General features: G+C 34.3%; 1 protein-coding gene across 1 annotated transcript in view; it reads right to left on the bottom strand.

Moving 5' to 3' along the window:
- OTOG (otogelin) overlaps positions 1 to 21,543 on the bottom strand; it is a 111,907-nt gene that overhangs the window by 25,860 nt on the left and 64,504 nt on the right. Inside the window, 7 exon segments of the mRNA XM_032212857.1 lie at positions 666 to 3,763; positions 4,457 to 4,536; positions 6,011 to 6,128; positions 15,277 to 15,555; positions 18,119 to 18,286; positions 19,827 to 19,853; positions 20,760 to 20,916. Of these exon segments, the coding sequence (XP_032068748.1) occupies positions 666 to 3,763; positions 4,457 to 4,536; positions 6,011 to 6,128; positions 15,277 to 15,555; positions 18,119 to 18,286; positions 19,827 to 19,853; positions 20,760 to 20,916 (3,927 nt within the window).

Raw genomic sequence — 21,543 nt, forward strand, 5'->3', positions numbered from 1 at the left:
ATTAAGGCTGAATTCTGAAATAGCAGCCTTGGAAAATGTTCGATGTTTAGTTTAACATTAATAGTATGCAAATCATAAAAATAATAAGGTTACAAAGTGAAGCTAGTTATTAAAATGTTAAAAAATAGCACACATACAAATACTTTCCCCCAAACAATTATATTGAGTAATTCAAAAGCCCTGAATATGTTCTTAATCTTCTTCATCAATAATATTTAACCCATGAGCAGAATTATCAAGAGACTGGTTCAAGAAAATGCTTCGAGATCATGTTACATTGCTAGTAGGTACATAAACAATAGAGGCATGGACATTTAGCACAATGCATTATAAGAAACTTGTTGCTAAAATATAAAAAGACTTGTTTTCATCACTAGTTATGTTTCAATGAGTGTGACATAGGTGGTTTTCAGGGAAGTGCAGGATCAGGATATGTGAAAGCCACATTAATTATTTTTATTTGTGTATTTATTTATTAAGCTTGGATGCTCTCTGACTTTAAGCCACACTGGATGGCTACATTTATAGCTAATAATAGATGTAAGAAGCTATATCGTAATATATATCATACATCCATGGTCTCTAAGTTAAAAAAACAAACACACACACACAAAATTCTCTCCTTTCATATGGTGGGATAAAGATCAATTAATTATGTTACTCACTATACACGTTGGCTGAGTTGCTACCTCTCCAGGTGGTATGAAAACTGATGCTGAAGTACCTGATATAGTTTCAGCAGTGGTAAAATTTGCAGCGTATACTGTGCCAGAATCATATACTGGTTTGGTTGATAAATAGGTAGAAGCTGCTGTAGCTGTTGTAGCATTTGGATGAATTGGTAATATTGGCAAAGAGCTTGTTGATGCTATTGTTGCCTCCTTCACAAATGGGGATTTGGATGTTGCAGTTTCATTAGTGGAACTAAGTGGAGCAGAGAACGTTGGTGAATGTTTGCTCATTGAAGGTGATGGAGTAAGCTTTGTAGCCAATATTTCTCCATCAGCTTCTAGTATTTTGGAAGGTATACTCTTTGTTTCTGAAATATCAGAAGGTACTGGAAATAAAGATGTGATAGATTCTTTTGTCCCTGCTGTTTTTTCTAATGATTTTGTGACACTCTTGGTTGTGAGTCCACTTAGTCCTATAGGTGCTGAACTAGAAGAAATAATGGAAAGTAGCATTGGTTTAGATAAAGTTATTGTCTTCTCTGTAGCACTGGTCTTTACGGATGTGAAAGCTGTTGATACGGGTGTTGCTAAGACTCTTTCTTGTGAATCTGTTTGACTCACAATTGAAGTTTCTGGTGCTTCCAATATAAATAGTGATGGTGAAGTTGATTTTGACACATGAAACAAAGTGCTGGATTCTGTAGATGACTGAGAAGAAGTTAATGCTTGCTTTGTGGTGGGCAAAAGGGTCTTGGATTTCTCGGTAGGAAAGGACTCTATTATTTGTTGGGTTGCTTCTTTATCAGTTACAAGTGGGATTTGGGGTGAAAATAAAGAAGTGAGTGAAGCAACTGAAGGAGTAACAAATGGATGTGAAGTACTTTGGAAGACAGACGGCACTGCTACTTTGACTGACTCTGTTGTACTTAAAGTACTTTGGGGATAAATACTTGTCTGTTCAACTGGAAACTGATATGCCATAGAAGTTCCTTTTGTAGTTAAATAAACTTTAGAAGCTAGTAAAGAATCATGCTTCCCTCTTGTTTGTGTTATAAGATATGGAGGAACAGATTTGTCTTTTACATGGGTAGAAATGCTTTCTGATGGAGATGTACGGACAAAGGAAGTGGCAATCTTGGAAGTTACAGATGATTTTGTTGTCTCAACTGACGGTTTTGCAGTAGTTGGTACTACAGTTATCTTTTGTGTTGAAGTAAACAAAGAAGATGTTTTGTTCACTAGAGAGATTATGGGAGGAAATGTTGTCACAGAAAGAGTAGCTGAAGAAAGCAAGGTTGATATTTCTTTGATTGACGCCACTTCAGTTGGTGACCTGCTGCTAAGTTCAGTAAATGGAAATAAAGTAACCCTAGATTCTTTTACTGTTAATTCTGGAGTTGACCTTAAAGCTATTGTGCTTGGTGATACCGTCCTGAAGGTGGTCTTTGAAGTAGTTGGATGAATAGCAGCAGTCACAGGAACCTGAATTTCAGGTGATGAAGGACCAGTGTCTATCTTTGACGTTATAACTGTAGAAAGGGACATTGGAAGGTAAGAAGTGGACGGTTTTCCTGTATATAAACTGGTAGTTTTTTCTAACTCTTTTTTACTAATATATTCTGTTGCTTTGTCTGTATCAGTAACAGCATGCTGAATAAATGGATATCTGGTTGTTCCAACTGATTCTATCTTTTTAGTAACCAATGGAGCTGGGACAACAGTGGCTACGACTTCTTCTATAAATGCAGATTCTGTTTTCAATTTTGTAACACCAACAAAATCTGGAATACTTTTCTTTGTAGTTTTCAGGAGCAAAGGTATTTTGTGTTCTGTAGATATTTCCTGGGAGACTGGAATTGATGATTCAGATGAAGTTGAGGTTTTAGAGGTTACTATTGTAGACAAAGGTGTTACTTTATAAGATGAAGCCGTTGCAGGCTTTGTCATGTTTGGCTGTAGAAACAGCGACTGCTCTGTTTGTAAATATTTTTTGGACACTATTGTAGTAGGAGAAAATATATCCGTTTTTCCAGGAAGTTTAGAAGTAAAAACTTGAGGTTTTGATATTATAGGTGTGTACAAAGAAAAATATGAACTTGTTAGATATGTAACATTTGTTGTTGTTTGTGGTATTTCCTTTTTAATAGTAGAAACTAAAACACTTGGATGTGTCAAGAATGTGTGGGGAAGCTCTGTTGGCACTGGAGTTATTGGAATAATAGTACTTTTAAGTTGTTCTTTGATTAAAGGAACAGTTGTCTTTGATGTTTCTGAAGAACGTGGTTCCAGAACTGGTTTTGTGGTTTTTAAAATAGTAAATAAAGGAGCAAATGAAGTTTTAGTACCATTGGTAATTATTAGAGTTGGTTCAGTTACTCTTGGCTTAGTTTTGGTTTGAGTTGTTTGTCTTGATGTTGGCAAATGGGAAGGTATTTCCAAAGATGGCAATGTTGCTTTGGTAAAAAACTGACTAGTATGGTCTGTTTTTGATGTTTCTATAGATGATGTTTGACTTTCTGTAATGTTTTGAAGTTTTCGTTCTATGTCCTCTGTAGGGAAACTCTGAGCACCTATCACTTTTATTTGTGAAACTAATCTAGATATGTCTAATGATTTATCCTCTGTAATACTTGATGGAGTCACAACTGAAGTTGAAGTAGCTGCTAATTTACTTTCTGCTTCAGTGATTGTAGATGCTGAGGGGATCGAAAAGCTTGTCCTACTGCTTGTCTGCAAAGTATCCAAAGTAACTACATCAGTTGCTGATGAAGGAACTACAGATGTGGGGCTAAAATCAGTTACAAATTGTGGAAATCCTGGCAATGCACTTGTATTAAAAGCTAATTGAACTAAAAGCGCTGATGTAGCTAAAGTAATATTGGGCAAAGAAAATGTTGAAAGTTTAGCTTTTTCAATGGTTGAATTGAATTGCTGTTTGGATGAAGGTGTTGTTTCTCTAAGTTTTGATGCTGGGGTCACAGAAAAAGCTATTTCTTTACTCAGAACTGCAGCAGAAGATTGAAGAGCCCCAAAAGCTGTGTGCGTCTTTAAAGTGGATGGTAGGATTTGAACTTCAGCTGTTGATTCAATGCCTAAAATAAGACAAAAAACAGATGACTATTACATGAGACATGTTTAATTCAATGCTACACAGAATTAAATCCGGCAGAATTAAAAGTGTGGAATAGCACAGCTTTAATAAACTGTTATTAATTTCTAACATGCATTCTGAGAGAAAATTTTAAAATATTTTAACATATTTTGACTTCATAAATATATTTTAATTAATCCTTTACTGAACACATTTATAATGTCAAATCTTTTTGCAGTGTCTAATTGCCAAAAACGTTTTTCTTAGCGATTGTAAATCCAAATGTAGCTATTCCATACAGTATATATCTATTTTAAAATTATATATGTAGGAAGAAGCTTCAGGGAATCAGCCTTCTCACAGAACAGGGTCCTTGGACATGATGGTGACTTGAAGGTATTATTTTCTTAAAATAACAGAGAGCATATTCTTTTAAGAAAACATCATGCATATATTTTTTTCCAGATGCTGCAATGGAATTCATAGAACTATTCACTTCAGTTGGTATAGTAGGGGAAACTGCAACAGCCAAACAGTAAAATGAGGGACCTTCATTCATTCAGCCAAGATGTTGAACCTTTGCACAAAATATTGGGAAGATGTAACTTTATAACTAAGTTGGGTTACTTTCCTAAATTGAAACCTGAAATAATAGATTTTATATAATTTTGAATCAATATTACATTATACGTACAGTCTTCAAAATAAACACATCTTTGAGTGAGTTCATCCAGCACCAAATTCAAAGGACACATAGGAACACATCCTTCCACTCTAAAATAAGATTAATAATAATTAACTTTTCATACAGCAAAATGTATCATTGAAACAAGTACTCAATATAACAATTTTATAAGGTATGGGATTTGTTCTATCAGAGAATGATCAACCAAATACCAGTATATGGGTACGTGAATTCTTAATGAGGTTTATTCATCATAGAAGTTAACTTTAATTGTGAATTACAGCCTTAATTTCAAAATAACTGAAGAAAACAGAAGCTTAGACAACTGCTTCTTTTTTCCTCTTTTAACTAGTATTATAATCAAGCTAAATTACTTTTCTACTATGCTGAGCTAATTCGTGAATGATGTGACATTTGGATATATATATTTGCTGAATGATGAATATTTCCTTTTAGAATTGGCAGGAAGCCCTTGCATGCTTACATAAAATTATTTTCCTTGTTTGTTTATAGCAATAGTAGCATCCCATTAGAACTCGGTTGCATATTTGCTTTGCATGGAAAAGTACAAGTCACAGACAGAAGTTACATTTTATTTTTCTCAATATAATATGAATACTTGGTGAACTCATTCTAGGCCAGTGATGGCAAATCTTTTCAGCACTGAGTGCCAAAAAGGGAGCTTGCAGGCGTGGCCCGGAAGAGAAGCTGCCAAGTTGGCATGTGCAGCCTGGCCACTTGTCTTCTGGTTATTAGCATGCATGTGCACGTGACGATCAGCTGGCCGATTCGCAAGCGCACAGTGGAAACCATAAGACCAGCTTGGCAACTGACTCACATTTATGAGTCAGTTGCAGTGTTCCAGGATCATGTGATCCCCTTTTGCGACCTTCTTACAAACAAAGTTAATGGGGAAGCAGATTCACTTAACAACCATGTTGCTAACTGCAGTGATTCACTTAACAACTGTGGCATGAAAAATGATCAAATGGGGCAAAATTCGCTTAACAAATATTTCACTTAGCAACAAAAATTTTGAGCTCAATTGTGGTTGTAAGTCAACCTGTATTCTGGCCTAAGATCATACTAAAGTCAGAGGAGTATATTATCTATGAAATATCCCTAAGGTAGGGTAAAGTATTAATACAGTGACATTAATCTTTTGGCTTATATTAGAGCAACTTTACGCCATTGCTTTATGCAAGCTATGATGTTCTTCAAATTACCAGTACATTGTGCTTATCCTAATCTCAATTTTGTTTTTCAAATGCAGGCTAATAATATCTTTCTTTTTTATTCTCTACCGTAGACTCAGCCACAACATCTTCTGGTTTAAGCAGTAGCAATAGTGGACAGGTGCTATGTTGTTCCTAATCTAGTGCATTACAGATCAGTTGTTTTCCATGTTTTAAGAGCTACACAGCCTTAACAATAACAAAGTCCTCAAGTATGTAGGAACTGCTACATTTTTCACAGAGCCTCTATTTTGCTCCCAAACTAATAGCCAATGTATAGTTTCTTTTTTACAGACAGTGCTATTATTTAAATGATAAATGTACTTACTTTGGAACTGTCTGACAATGTTTTGCCAAAGGATCTCTGCATGTCTTGAAACAAGGACTTGAACAAGCATCATAGCGCCATTCACAGGTTGAGCGGGATAAAAACTTAAATTTGCTATCTACAAATAAAAAATCATTTGTATGAATGTCATGTTTATGCATGTGCATGCATTCATATATTTTAGCTCATAAATACAGAACCCTCTTTTAGCAACCTGCATTTTAGCAACCTACATAGCTAAATTTTACTGGCAATGGAGGTAGCCACTAAATAGCCGCATGAAAACTGCAATCCACAGTCCACTCTTTCTTCAATTCATAAAATGAATGCAGTGCTCTTTAAGAACTTAATCAAACAACAGGATTAAAAAGAACTACATTTATATCTGAAAATATAATTGTAGTGACCAAACCAAATGAGATAAAATATATTTCGAAAGTATAGCACTAACTATAATGCTGTTCTCCAGCATTTCAGTGAAGATAAACAGAAACAAATAGCCTCCAATTTTCTTTCACTTTCTTCTTTTATTTCCCTTCTCCACAAAAGTCAGATTGATTGGGTTGTTGTTGTTTTGTTTTTTGTTTTAATTTTCAAGCTACTAAAAACTCTATTTTATTCAAAATTAAATCACTATTGCTTGGGGGGGGGAATACAGCAGAGAGGTTTTACTCTTTTTTTAAAAAGCAAGACTTGTGATTCAGTTTTGTCATAGTTCCTAATTTTAAAATAAAAATAAAAGTTTTTGCTATTTTACTGCCTTTAAAAAAACAATGAATTCAGTATTTTTGTAAATTAATTAAATGAAAAGTTTGAAGTCGAACTCTTTACTTATCTCTGTAGTATTTGCCCTTAGGTAGTTTAATGATTTATCTATATTTGCCTACATTTATATGTATAATGCTATATAGTATTTGTTATTCTCAACATTATTATCTCTTCTCTCACTCTGTCCATTTCATATCATTCACCTCAGTTCATAGGTATTAGGCAATTCAGAATCATTCAGATTTGAGAAAAAACAAATGTTGGAAATATATGGCAGGAACCTATTTGTAGAACCGCAGTGTGGAAGGAAATGTAAGTGGCAATTCACACAGTTTTTTACATTACAGATTCAACTAACCCTAAACTTCCATGTATGTCCTCATACTGCATTCTACTCAGGAGTTACATCTCTGGTGATCCAATATGGAGTTCCTTTATGTTTGTCTCAGTTGGAAGGAATGTTTTCATATTACAAACGCAGCAACAATATCTATTTATAGTTTATAGCAATCCCAACTGAATTTCAAGTACCTGTGAAAGAATCCTATTTCTCAACATGCGTAAATCAAGAAGATGAAAAGGGTTAAGAATGAATCCGACCTAACCATACTGCATACACACTATATATAGCTAACCAGCTTTCTATGAGAAGGTATTTACATACAGGAATGCAATAGCATTTTTCTGCTCATGCCCCTTGGGAAACATTATTTGGTCATAACTACGTATATTGCAGACAGTATGTAATGATAATAACTAGCCACTATTGACAGTATGATAATCCATTAATCAATCTAATGCCTCTTTGACGATGAGATCACTACCTCTTGCAGAAGAAATTCCCACACTTTGATAACACAAACATGAAGAATTAATTTCTTTGGATGTGCTATATCTACATCACGACAAAATTAATAAAGCAACAAAATTGGACTATAGACTCTAAGTCAGAAGTTCAATAAATGCAAAATAAGGCAATTATCAATGATTGGGAGGATATCTACACTCAATATGAATATTTTGCCCAGAATCTTATATCTGTTCCAGACAATTCCAATTAGATTAGGGAAAGACTATTTTGACGACTTAAATAAAATGGTGCTGAAATACATTTGGCAGGGGAGGGGAGCAAGAATAAAATTAAAATTGCTACAAGACACTAGAATAAGAGGAGGATTTTATCTGCCTAACTGGGAATTATATCATCAGGCAACAAGCTTAATGTGGATTAAGGAGTGGATAACATTAAGGAATTCTAGACTACTGACAGTAGAAGGACAGAACTTATTGTTGGGGTGGCATGCTTTTTTATGGTATAAGGGTACTAAAATGCAGGGGCACTTCAGAAGACATGTGCTTTGTTATTAAATTGGGAAAAGATCAAAAGACAATACTTTTTAAAAATTCATGTCTGGCTATCTATTGAAGATTTTTCACATCCAATAATATACAAAAAGAAACAAACAGTTAGATATGACGAAATACTGAATGCAGAGGGTGAACTTAAATCTATGCAAGGCTTGGAACAGGAAGGGATAAAGATGAATTGGTTTTCATATGTGCAAATACAATCTAGATATGATAAAGATCGTAAAACAGAAGGTTTCTATGATAAAATGACTGAGCTAGATAAAATTTTGACTGGTACTGATGAAAAAGTAATTAAAAAACTATATGGACATTTGCTAGAGGTTAAATTAGAGGAAAAACAAGTTAAAGAACCTATGATAGCTTGAGGGGGGGAATTTTGGACATGAATTAGAGAAATGGCAAAAATTGTGGTATCAAAATTATAAAATGACAATGTCAATAGCATATAAAGAAAACTTCTATAAGATGTTTTACATGTGGCATTTACCCCCAACGAGAATAGCAAGAATGTTCAAGAACAAATCTGAAAAGTGTTGGAAATGTCATCAGACACAGGGCTCATATTACCATATATGGTGGACTTGCACAGAAGCTAAAAGATATTGGACTAAAATTCACTTATGGTTGGAGAAAATGATACAAAAACACATAGACTTTAAACCAGAAACTTTTTTATTGGGAATTATACCGGAAATATACAACAAAGACTTGAAATATTTGATTGTAAATGTCTTAACGGCAGCTAGAATTGTATTTGCAAAAAATTGGAAAAATGAGAAAATACCAACGCAGGAGGAAGTTATTCGAAAAATAATGGAATATGCTGAAATGAGTAAATTGACTTTTGAAATTAGAGAACAAGAAGATGAACAATTTTATAAGGTATGGGATTTGTTCTATCAGTGGTTAGAAAAAAAACCATGGAAATGAAAAATGTTGGAGAATTTTTTATACTGTAAGAATAATAGAATGATATAAGTGATATTATAAAGACATATTATTTTTAAATAGGCTAAGAATGATGTAATGATATGAACCCAATACCTAGAATATTTTTTTAAATGAAGGAATAACAATTGTAACTAAACAAATGATGTACGATGATAATAATGTAACTATGCATATTTGAATGGATAATTTGTGGTTTTATATACAACTGAAAGTGGTGATTATATGGAAAGAATGCACAAAAGCCTGTAATCAAACGACACACTATATATAATCGATGTAATTGATGAAGGTTTTGTGTTTGTTTTGTCTTTGTTTAAAAATAAAAAACTTTTACAAAAAAAATGCAAAATAAGGGTCTTCCCCAGTTAGTTAGTTTACTTTATTATAATTGCACCTCGTACAACAAAATTAAATGCCATTTTCAGTGTACATTATACATAAAAAAACCTCTTATCCAGATGCTAACAAAGTCTGACTCATCCTACTTAGCTTTTTCAGCCAAATTCTGCTGGGTGCTGCCATCTGATGTGTTTGAATAAGTATCATTTTATCTATATCCATTTCCTGCCTCCTATATTTATTCTGGGATGAATGCAGAAAAATGCACACAATTTTTACTATTACTATTATTACTCTTTATTACCTCCACATAAGTTTGAAGTATATGGTCACAATTCTGTTATAGGCTATCAACATAAAAGAAGATTAAAATTAAAATTTAATTAACATGAAAATTCAAAAGTAGTAAAATAATATGTTTTATATATGTTTGGTAAATCTGCTTAATAATGAAATGAAATATTTTACCAAATGTACCAAACAATCCATAAGAACTAAGACCTTAGAGACAGAAATGTTCTAATTCCTGGTTTTGGTAAAAAAAATAATGTAGTTTAAAGTTAACACTTATTTTTCACTTTGCAATAAAAAATCATCCAAGACAATTGAGAAATACTGGTAAAAGCATTTCAAAATAAAAGTTCTCCCACCTATTTAACATTTTTAACTATTAAAAGAGTATAATAATTAATTTTAATTATTAACTATTAAACATTTTCTACTTTGTTTCAACCTTTGTATATAATTCTTTGCAGTTTTTCTTCTTGAAAAAAAATCAATAATGCTGCCTCATTTGACACAATTATAGGAGCACCTTTATATTTTCACATTCTTTAATCTTTCTAAATAGATTATGTTATCAAGTTGCAATAAATAGTCTGAACAATTTCAATAGAATATTCTTAATACAACAGATGAAGATGATAAATTATCATTAAGAGCATTAGAGGAAACCTGATACAGAAGCTTACCTCAGTGATTTTTTTTATTTATTTTTTATTATATGCGAAATAAATAGATGGGGAAAAATATAATCTATACTAACAAATTCATTTATATATGGTTTGTTACAAACAGGAGATAGTAATTTAAATGATTATACCAATTCTTTATCTTATTACTGCTATCAGTTATACTTAAAATATTCTGATAAATATATCATGCCTTTATGTGAACTACATGTAGAAGATACATCATGGTACACATATATGAATGAAAATATACACATTCGTTATGATTATTCTTATTGTTTTATTTTATTTTTTATGACAACTGAATCTTCCCATGAGTTTCAGAAAATATTAATCTCTATCAAAGGTTCTTTGATAATTGTTTGGTAAGTTTCAGAAAACATGAACAAATTTATGAAGAACTTTTTTTTTTTTAGAAGGAATTTTGAACAATCCATTATCCTATTCCCAATATTTATGTTCCGGAATAGCAGTTCTCACTTGCAAAGTTTCTGATCTAATATGCAATTTATGATAGCCAGCAGGAAATTTAATCTGCCTTTCCCTCTGCACTCTAGAACTGGTGTAACATTTCCATTAACAAATGCAGCTATATTTTTAGATCATGTAATTAGCCTGCATCAGTTAGCCCAGTGTTTCCAAAGGAACACTGGAGAAAGATTCAAGCCCAAGGTTTCTTTGCTTATAAAACTCTGAAATCCAAATCCATAGATGTGGAGATTAATGAAATACCCCGTGATTATTTGATACGACCTTCCTTGCTGAGGTAAACTGCTTTAGTTTTCTACTGGCATGGATAGGATTCTTTGGCAAGACTGGAAAGCAAAGGTTTTTCCCTTTAAAAAAGAGACACATTTTCTACATACAAACACTAGAGAAGGCGATCATTAGAGATTGCAATTTCTCCTTTCCCTCTTAAAGATAAAAGAAGCATGGAACTTGTGCTTGATCCATATAATGTCCCAAATTAATACAAATTCTTATCTTTATAATTTTCCTTCTTCTACTCAATTATGTCCAATTCTCAGACCTCGAGGAAAAGTCCCTGAAGTTTTCTTGGCAAGGTTTTTCAGAAATGGTTTGCCAGGGGGTCCTTTCTAGGCCTGAGAGAAAATGTCTCAAAAGTAAGGGTCTTAGTAGTGCTACCACTAACCCCTTTAATCCAGTAGTCTTTAATAACAAGGAAAGCATATAGTTCATTCATTCTATTAGGAAAGTCCCTCATCTGTGACTATATAACTCACCTAAATAAAACCTAATTTTTTGCTTCATTTTTATGTTTGATTGTTGTTGTTAGTTGCAAAGTTGTGTCTGACCCATTGCGACCCCATGGACAACGTCCTTCCTATCTTCTACCATCCTCTGGAGTCCATTTAAGCTCACGCCTACTGCTTCAGTGACTCCATCCAGCCACCTCATTCTCTGTTGTCCCCTTCTTCTTTCCCAGCATTAGGCTCTTCTCCAGTGAGTCCTTTCTTCTCATTTGGTGGCCAAAGTATTTGAGTCTCATCTTTAGAATCTGGCCTTCTAAAAAGCAGTCAGTGTTGATCTCCACTAGGACTGACAGGTTTAATCATCTTGCAGTCCAAGGGACTCGCAGGAGTCTTGTCCAGCACCATAGTTCAAAGGCCTCAATTCTTTGGCACTTAGCCTTTCTTATGGTCCAACTTTCACAGCCATACATTGCAACAGGGAGGCCCATAGCCTTGACTATACACACTTTCATTGGCAGGGTGATGTCTCTGTTTTTTAGTGTGCTGTCTAGTTTTGCCATAGCTTTCCTCCCCAGGAACAAGTGTCTTTTATTTCTTAGCTGCAGTCCCCATCTACAGTGATCTTGGAGCCCAGGAAAATAAAATATGTCACTACCTCCATTTCTTCCCCATCTATTTGCCAGGAATTGAGATGGCTGGATACCATGATCTTAGTTTTCTTAATGTTGAGTTTCAAGGCAACTTTTGCACTCTCCTTCTTGACCCGCTCTTTAGTTCCTCTTCACTTTCTGCCATTAAAGTGATATCATCTGTATATCTGACGTTGTTGATATTTCTCCCAACAATCTTAATTCCAACTTTTGATTCATCTAGCCCCACCTTTCTCATGATGTGCTCTGCATATAAGTTAAATAGGCAGCACAACATTATACAGCCTTGCAAGACTCTTTTCCCAATTTTGAACCAAACAGTGGTTCCGTGTCCAGTTCTCACTGTTGCTTTTTGAACCGCATATAGGTTTCTCAAGAGACAAATAAGATGGTCTGGTACTCCCATCTCTTTAAGAACTTGCTACAATTTGTTGTGATCCACACAATCAAAGGCTTTGGTCAATGAAGCAGAAGTAGATGTTTTTATGTTTGATTAAAAAGCACATATTTGAAGCTTTTGAAGAAAGTATTAAGAGCATGTTTTCTGGGAATTTGAGAAGATATAACTTCGATAGCTTTAGAAATATTGTTGGTATATAGCTTTTGTTACGTAAATTTTTATAGAAATCACTTTGTGAATTCTGGTAGAAATCACTCTGAAATTCTTGAAACAGTAGCTTTTAATATGTATATGTGTTCTTTCAAAGTATGTTTAGCTAAAGGGTAGATAACTTGTCTTAAACATTTTTTAAAGTGTTCATTGCCTCCTCTTATCTGAATGATTACCAATCTGTTTCTAATTTCCTTTTTGCAGATGGGGAAGCACTCAGAATGAGAATGGAATTCTTCAATTCTTGGAGGTGTTGAAAGTTTGCAAATTACCTTGAATTAATTCAGCCAAGTTTCTAAAGTGGTTTGGGAACTGATAAACCGCAATGGCTGAGATTGCTTTTCTGTCAGCAAATTTAGTACTACTTCAATTCTCAGTGTTTCTCAACATTGGCAACTTTAAAAGATAGAAAATTCTGGGAGTTAAAATCCATTTATCTCCAAGTTATCCAGGTTGAGAAACATTGTAAATTTTAATTATCAGCAAGATTTCTCTTCCCTTTTGTTTCCTCTCACTTGTCTCTCCTACAGCTTCTCCAGATCTCTCTGGAGATTTTTTAATATATTCAAAAAAAAAAAAAATAACTGAAGGAGGATGCTGGGGGCAGGAATCATACTATTTTTTGAAACATAGAAAATTTCTTCTCTTCGTCTGCATTTACATTAAATATGTAGCTGACACATTTATCCGAAAAATATTTTTTTAGAAAGTTAACATTTGATCAGTAGAGGGCTTCCATGTTAAGAGCCATATCATCTTGCATGAAGTGCAACATCAGGCCCAAAGAATCATGAGCAACATATGGAGTTACTCTGAGTAGTTCTTTACTGTTTGCCTATAACAGAATCCTGCCATACTAAAATAACTATCTGTGTAACTATTAGATGTACTCTATGACTTACTAGAGAGAAATATTCCCCTTCATTCTTTTTCTGCTTACCAAATATTCTAAGCTCTACTGTTTTGCCTTCTGAGAAAGAGCCCTTCCCTCCTGACTCCAAAGTACATTCCACCATTTAGTGACCTAAATGTTTCCTGTGCCCAAAACCAAAACAGGCACAAAAACCTCTTCCTATAGGTTGAATGGGTTCCCACAACCATTTGTTACAAGTTGTCTGCAAAACACAATGAGGAGAGAAAGGAAGAAACAAGGTAGGAGACCAACTACATGACACACCCTACCTTGCATCATTTTGGAAGCAGTAGAACACAGCGTCCGAGATCTGCAAGTGGGCATTGCATTCCACCCATAGGCTACCATACGAGGACTAATTATGCATTACAAAGATCACCTGGAGGTAGGAGATACTTCCAATATAATATACCAGATCCCCTACATGGATTGCCCTTGTGACTGCGTAGGATCGATGGGATGGATGCTAACCACCAGATAGCAAGAACACAAGCAAGCAGTCAAACGAACTCATTGATGGCCTCACACTGCAATGCATTATGAATATGAATTCATGCACAATTAGATGACCAAGCACAAAAATAGCCAGGGAAGTGATGGAAGCCTGGGAAATAGGCCCCTCATCAGTCAACAGGAGTGCTGATATACATCAGATTATCAAGTACTTAAGAGCAGAGGGCTTGGCAGCACAAGAAAACAACAGCCAATGACTTACTAGCCAGCAACACCACAATCAATAACTAAAAAGCCCTACACAAGAGGCATCATGTAAATACCACACACAGAATAGCCCAAAGCACATACTCTGCTACAGAGAAGTTCCCTAAGGATGGCTCCAGCATGTGTCCGAAAGCTCAGAAGACTAAACCTCTGGTCCCAGTAACTGACCCAGATTGGATCCAGCAATATTATCCTGGGACATGTACAGTATATTCATCTTCATTCCTCCCCTTATAATTCTGCTTATTTTTGCCCTGTACAAAAATTCACATTAAGAGAAACTTACTGTATTGTTCTGTTAACTGTCATGCTATTTATTTATATCTCAACTGGGTATAGTGTATAACTCACCCACCCCCAGATTCCAGGTTGAAATCAGTAAGTGTTGATGAAAAAAAATTCTGATTTTTTTTACCCACAAAGATATTTCTTGCATATACAATGTAGATTGTGTAGCACTAAGTGAATCTGTGATTCTAGGACAAAAGACTTTTGGCCCTCCATTGAAGCTGAATACAACTGCCAGCATTTATTACTACTGATCAAGTTGACTACAGTTTTTAAAACTTCAGTAACCTCTGGATAGCCATCAGTTACCAATCCTGCAATGGTTCATCTCATGAATAAGCACTTCAGTATATAAATGATACTGGAAAGTTTTTATAACTTTCACTTTCTTAATACAGGGGAGAGGCTTCACATAAAGTATAGCAAAACCATATGAAAATACAATCAGTGTGTTCATATTCAACTACTTACCTACAAGTTTAAAAAGTGTAGAGAGTCTGAATGCCTCAGAGTGATGATATTTAACGACAGTCACAGAGGAAGCTGAAATGTGGATGAACACTCCTGGTATGGCAAATGATTCAAAAGAACTATATCCTGAGAACCATGTGTTTTTGTGAATGGCAAATGTTGACCTGTTCTGAAAACGTTCATTTCTCTCCCACTTGGAAAGAACAAGGGTATTATTAGAAGCTAAATAAAGAAAATAATTTGGTCTGTCAGCTGCTTCCAGTGAAACCAGGTGTGGATCTGAAAAGCAAAAAAAAAAAAAAAAAACAATGAAGAAATATGATGAAATGGCCAAGGCTAGATTATAGTGATTAGCTTCTAGGTTGTATGTCAATTATAATTCCATTAATAGGTGGCTGCTGACACTTATTAAAATGTTGCATGGTGATACCTACACCCAAATTTGGGTGAACAACCAAGGTCAGCATTCTGCTGTGGTGTAATTTAGCCCCTTTGCTATTTAATTTTAGATGTGGTGGCAAAAGTGACAAAACTGAAGCATCCCTGCTAAGCTTGATTGATAGACCTGTTGCTTTATTTTTATGTGCATATGATACAGCCATCACCTCAATTTCACATATAGGATTCAGGAGAGCATTAATCAACTGTAATCATTAATCACACCGACTTGGCTATTACCTATCAATTACCAAAAAAAAAACCATTTTCAAAGAGTTCCCCTAGATAATAACATAAATGGCAAATAAATAGGAATTTTATTGAACAGGTTAAGATCTTTAAATATCTCAGAAATGTTTCCCACTTAAAAGGTCAAAATTCTGTCATTAAAAGACACAGCGAGGAATGTAGCTCTCTGCTTAATATTGTTCTATACAAAAGGTGGTAATTATATACCAGGTGAACTAAAAATATTTGTGGCCAAAGGAATATCATAGCTATCTTATGATATATTTTCAAGTTTATGTCTTTAAGGACAGAGTGGTCATTTGAGGCTTTTCAATCATGATTTCTAAGGGGCTTATTTCTGAGTCCACGATGCATCGAAACACGGACTTTCAGCTAAGACTAGAATGATATCAATTAAAACTCAAATGCAAACAAATGCAAACAGCATTTGTTAGCTTAAATTAATATTCAACTCTAAAATAAACTCCACTCTTCCTGGAGGAAATTATTTAGTTGCACCCTAAGGTAGTGTGGGATTTTCAATTAATGTACTGATTACAGTGGGGTTTGAACAGCCCAGATTATTCTTTAAACAACATGCCAGATATTCTGACCACCAGAATAATTTCAGCTAGGCGTCACCTTGCTTGATCTCAATCCCACTATTTATTTCTTTAAGATTGCATGCCAGAATACTAGTATAACTTTTACATTGGGAAATTGAATTGCCATCCAGTCTGATTATCTATAGGGCAGTTTTTGCAGCAATTCTAAAGAATGCTGCTTCTGTCTCTATGGAAGGATGGGATCAAAACTGAAAATGATGTACTGTACCATTGCACTGACTCTTTTTATAGAGGTATTTGGGATACATTTCCCGTTGCAACATGATATTTTGGCAGGACTAAACATATCCTATCAGTTGATCAGGAGGTGATTTCAGGTCATGTAACCATATTCTGTATACTGTCTGTGATGGAACGTAAACAATTTTTTTCCGTTGGGAAAAGGTTTTATATGAATAAGCATTATTAATAGTTATTTTGATATATTATCCATATGACTAATCCCAAAGAAACTGACAAAGTCCATATTTTAGTGAAGAACACAATGGCAATTATCTTTTTAAAAGTATTTTTATACAGTTGAAGTTTTCACTTAACCGTAATCTCAATTTGCTGCCAACCATTATAGTATATCCTCAGCTGACCTGATCGTATCTCATTAGTTTCATAGCTAACCAGCTGATGTCAATTTCAGATTTCCTCTTAGCTTTCTCTACCTATCTGCATTAAGACTATTAAGGCTAATGTGTTTACAAAGTTGTCTATCTGAAAACTAAGTGTCATGTTATTTATAAATCAGCAATTGCCTTGTAAAAAACCTATTCTCTAAGTGGAGACCTTTGATCATATTAAAAAACAACACTGAAGTTGATTAGGAAAATTTAAGTGTTTCATTTATGAAACTTTCTTAAGAGTCGTAGTGGCGCAGTGGTTAGAATGCAGTATTGCAGGCTACTTCTGCTGACTGCTGGTTCAATTTTCACTGGTTCAAGGTTGACTCAGCCTTCCATCTTTCCGAGGTCAATAAAATGAAGACCCAGATTGTTGGGGGCAATATGCTGACCCTGTAAACTGCTTAGAGAGGGCTGTGAATCATTGTGAAGCAGCATATAAGTCTCAGTGTGTGCTATGGCTAATGCTAAAATTCCAAAATGGGAGAAATCACTTTTGTTAATTTGGCTGTGAGAATATAAAAATTGTTTGGCTGGCTCTGAACAAAATCTAGAGTATTTCTACCAGCAATATTAACCAGTCAGATGTCTCTGAATGCTTATTAATACTTTATGGCCAGTAACAATGTTCACCACTTATTTGTAAACTAGCATCTGGAATATAGGTAGGTAGGTAGGTAGGTAGGTAGGTAGGTAGGTTGATTGATTGATTGATTGATTGATTGATTGATTGATTTAAATTGCTTCTGATATATATTATCTAAAATAGTATTTTTTAACCACCACAGCTTTAAGATATATGGACATAAACACACAGAATTCCCCAACCACACTAGCTGGAGCAGAATAGCTGGAGAATTCTGTGAATTAAAATCCACAGAACTTAAAGTTGCAGAGGTTCAGTACCACAGTTCTATTTTACAGAGTTACTAGATTTACCATGTGCTTTGGGCTTATACAGCGGTGATGTTAGCATGAAGGTTAAAGCATCCTCCGAAGCTAAGTCATCTTCTCTTGCTGGGAAAACAGAACCATCCTGCAGTTTTGCTGCGATTATAGTTTTTCCATCCAAGTAGCTAACCAATTTGTAAGGACCTTTTCCCAGAACTGCCAAGAAAGAAAAAAAGTTACATTTTCTGTCTCCATGTCTGTATCATGGGTTTATCAGTCAGTCCGAAAGCAGCAAAGAAACCACCATCATTAGCAGGCATTCCCAAGAATAAGCATTATGGGTCTTAATTTAGAACTACAGAACTCTTGCAAACTTGATTTCATAAATGATCTGCCTGAATCTAATCTTACATCAGACATTTATTAAAAAGGGCAAAAAAGTAAAATTCAGTAAAGAAGGAATAAAAGAAAAGAAAGAGCCTGTTTAACCAAAATCAGCAAAAACAAAACAACAAAAAAGAACCCTCCACATATGCTAAATACAACTTCCAAATGTTGGGAGTACTAATATGCAGTAAATCTCTACATGCTCCTCACCTGCGAATTTGCTTGTTTCCTCATACTAAGATCCCAAAGGAATGCTCTGAGAGGGCATACACCCCAAGGCATTTCATGAGAGCTATAGTTAATTAAGGTTTTTTAAAACAGAAACCACTAACTAAAAGGACTTATGTGATAAAGAGGTTATTTGGTTTTAATTATAAAACTGCACTTGTAAAATATTATCATAGTCCTCATTGTACATCTTGTGGCACACAGGCTGGGCATGCAGATTATTTTTTAAAAATGTAACAGCAATATGGAAAAAGTATAAAAAAACATGGAGCATCCTCACCTATTACCAAAGCTCAGAGGGTTCAGTCTAGCAAATAATTGGATTCATATTTTTCAAATTAGAACCTTCTAACTATTGACTGAGCTTCTGTGATATTGTGAAATGTTTGTAACTGCTTAGGAAGTAACTTGATAGTACAAAAGCAGTATGTCACAGATGTCAAAATCATGGCGTCAAGTTGATGACACATGATGTATCATGATGATTTCTCCATTTGCGGAGCTGGGGTGGGTGTGGCCTGCGCTTGACGCATCTGGCCCGCAGGTCGCCAGTTTGACACCCCTATGCTATGTGCTATTGACTAAAAATCTACATGGCAAAAGAAAAGATCCATGATGAATTAAGCAGTTGCAATATACAGTGATACTTTAAAAAAATCAACATAGCGTACTACCCAAATAATCAAGTCAGAATATGCATGAAACATTATACTGTATATCAGTACAAAAGCATTGAGCTAAATCAAAATATCCTTATTTTCCAATGGAAAATAAAAGGATTTATGACTTTTAAACATTAAAAGTTAAGATAAAACATTCAGAGCAGAAAACTACTAAGGAGAAGAAAAACTGCCACTGAGATATGCTTACTTTCTTCAGTTTTTTCTTTTCATATTCTCCTTGATTTTCTACCTGATATACTTCTCAAAATAAAAGCTAACTGATCAAGAGTGTAAGAATGTAATTGAGTCTGAGATGCAAAGAATAATTCTGTGAATTAGCCTGCCTGACAAATTGTTAGATTATTTACTTATTTGAACACTATAATGACACATTTACATACATATATTTAAATAACAAAGTATTACTAACATGGAAGGGGGCATAAGGAAAAATACTTAGCTCTCGCATAATTGCTTACCTTTGTTGATATATTCACAATCATATGCTATAAAAAACAAAAGCAAAAAATTAGAATGTATGTATGCATACACAAGCCATTTTGCTTTCATCTCCACTGAGAAGACAAATTAAAGCTGGCAGAAATGATTTAAACTTATCCTTTTATGACCTCTAGTGGTATAGTAATAATTTTAGTTGTCCTTCCTATAATAAACAATATCATAGTTGTCTATGAACACAAACCACATTTGTATCAGAATAATGATCCGAATTTAAAATAGCAACCACATACATTTTCAAAATACTTAAGCGCAGGATATAATTTTAACCTGAGGACAAGTTGTAAGAATGAGAAAAAAGAGCTGTGCTCTAAAGTTTATTTGTGAGATATTATTTAAGTTATTGCTATGTCTACAGTTCAAGCAAATAGACATTTTAAAAAAAATTTACACATATTTTCTTACTTTCCTCATCTCATTTTTATTTGATACCGAGAACAGAATTCCGGATATAAATCAGAAATGGGCAAATTTTTCTGCTGTCTGTGGTTGCAATTTTGAATTTATATTTATATATAAGCCTATAAAGGTGCAGCAGGAATGATAATGAAGTTTATATATAAGAAACTTGGCTACCCATTATCAGATAGTATAATTAACTAAATGATAGTGTAATTAACTAAATGATAAAAGTCACTGAGACATAGAACAGCACTTATCAGTAGCTTTGGATGGATGGATGAATGGACGGAGTACTATGACTGATCCTTTTGTATTATATTTAATGTGCTTGATTTCATAAAACTGCAGGAGTTTTAGCCAATTCTTGAATGCAAGAAAGGAAAAAATTACACAATCAAAAGCTAGCTGAATATTCATGGATGAAGAAGCAAAATCAAACTGATTGTATGGCTTTGCAAGGTTTGTAAATGCATTTTAATTATCATACTTACGACATAGTCTAGGAGATCTCCAGTCTACTGTAACTCCTTGTTGACAACATTGATGAGCATAGGCTGAAACACTTGTACAGAAACATTCACAATCCCCTCCCTGGTTACAACCACATGTGTCAATCAAACAGTTTGAATAAAACCAAGTGACATCAACCTGAAAAATGTAAACATTACTATAATAAATCATCCCTACTTAAATACTGATTTATACAAAGAGCAAGCATCTGAACTAAATTTTAGGGGCATGTCTATGAAACATATCACGTAATATTTATTACTTATCTGTATTTGGCATTATAGTCCAATCTTAAATTTTCTCCTGCTGGTGGGAACATTCTCTGAATTCCAATCCACAGATGCTCCAACTAAGGGAAGAAGTTGCCCTTAGCCAGTTTCTCTTCTTTGCAGCCACGTTCACAAAAGAAAAACTGCTTTTGGATACCCAGAAACTCTCAAAATGGGAGAGAGGGGTAGATAAAGGAGAAGGTTGTAGTAGTAACCATCTCCTATATCTTTTGTCCCAAGAAGCTATTTCTTAATGGAGGTAGAATGTTTTTGTTTGGTGAAATATACGTAAATGAATATTAAAATTTCTAGTTTACATCCTATGCATTCGTACATTTTCTGATATTTGTATTATTTAAATAGTGAAGTGAGATAAATTATTACTGAGAAAAAATAATATCTATATTGACAAGAACATACGCACATATAACATTAACTGACATTCTATACTGGAAGTTTATACAAAAACTTGGATTCAAAAGAAAAATGTGGCATG

Source organism: Thamnophis elegans, chromosome 1, assembly GCF_009769535.1.
Source record: "Thamnophis elegans isolate rThaEle1 chromosome 1, rThaEle1.pri, whole genome shotgun sequence".
NCBI classification, from domain to species: Eukaryota; Metazoa; Chordata; class Lepidosauria; order Squamata; family Colubridae; genus Thamnophis; species Thamnophis elegans.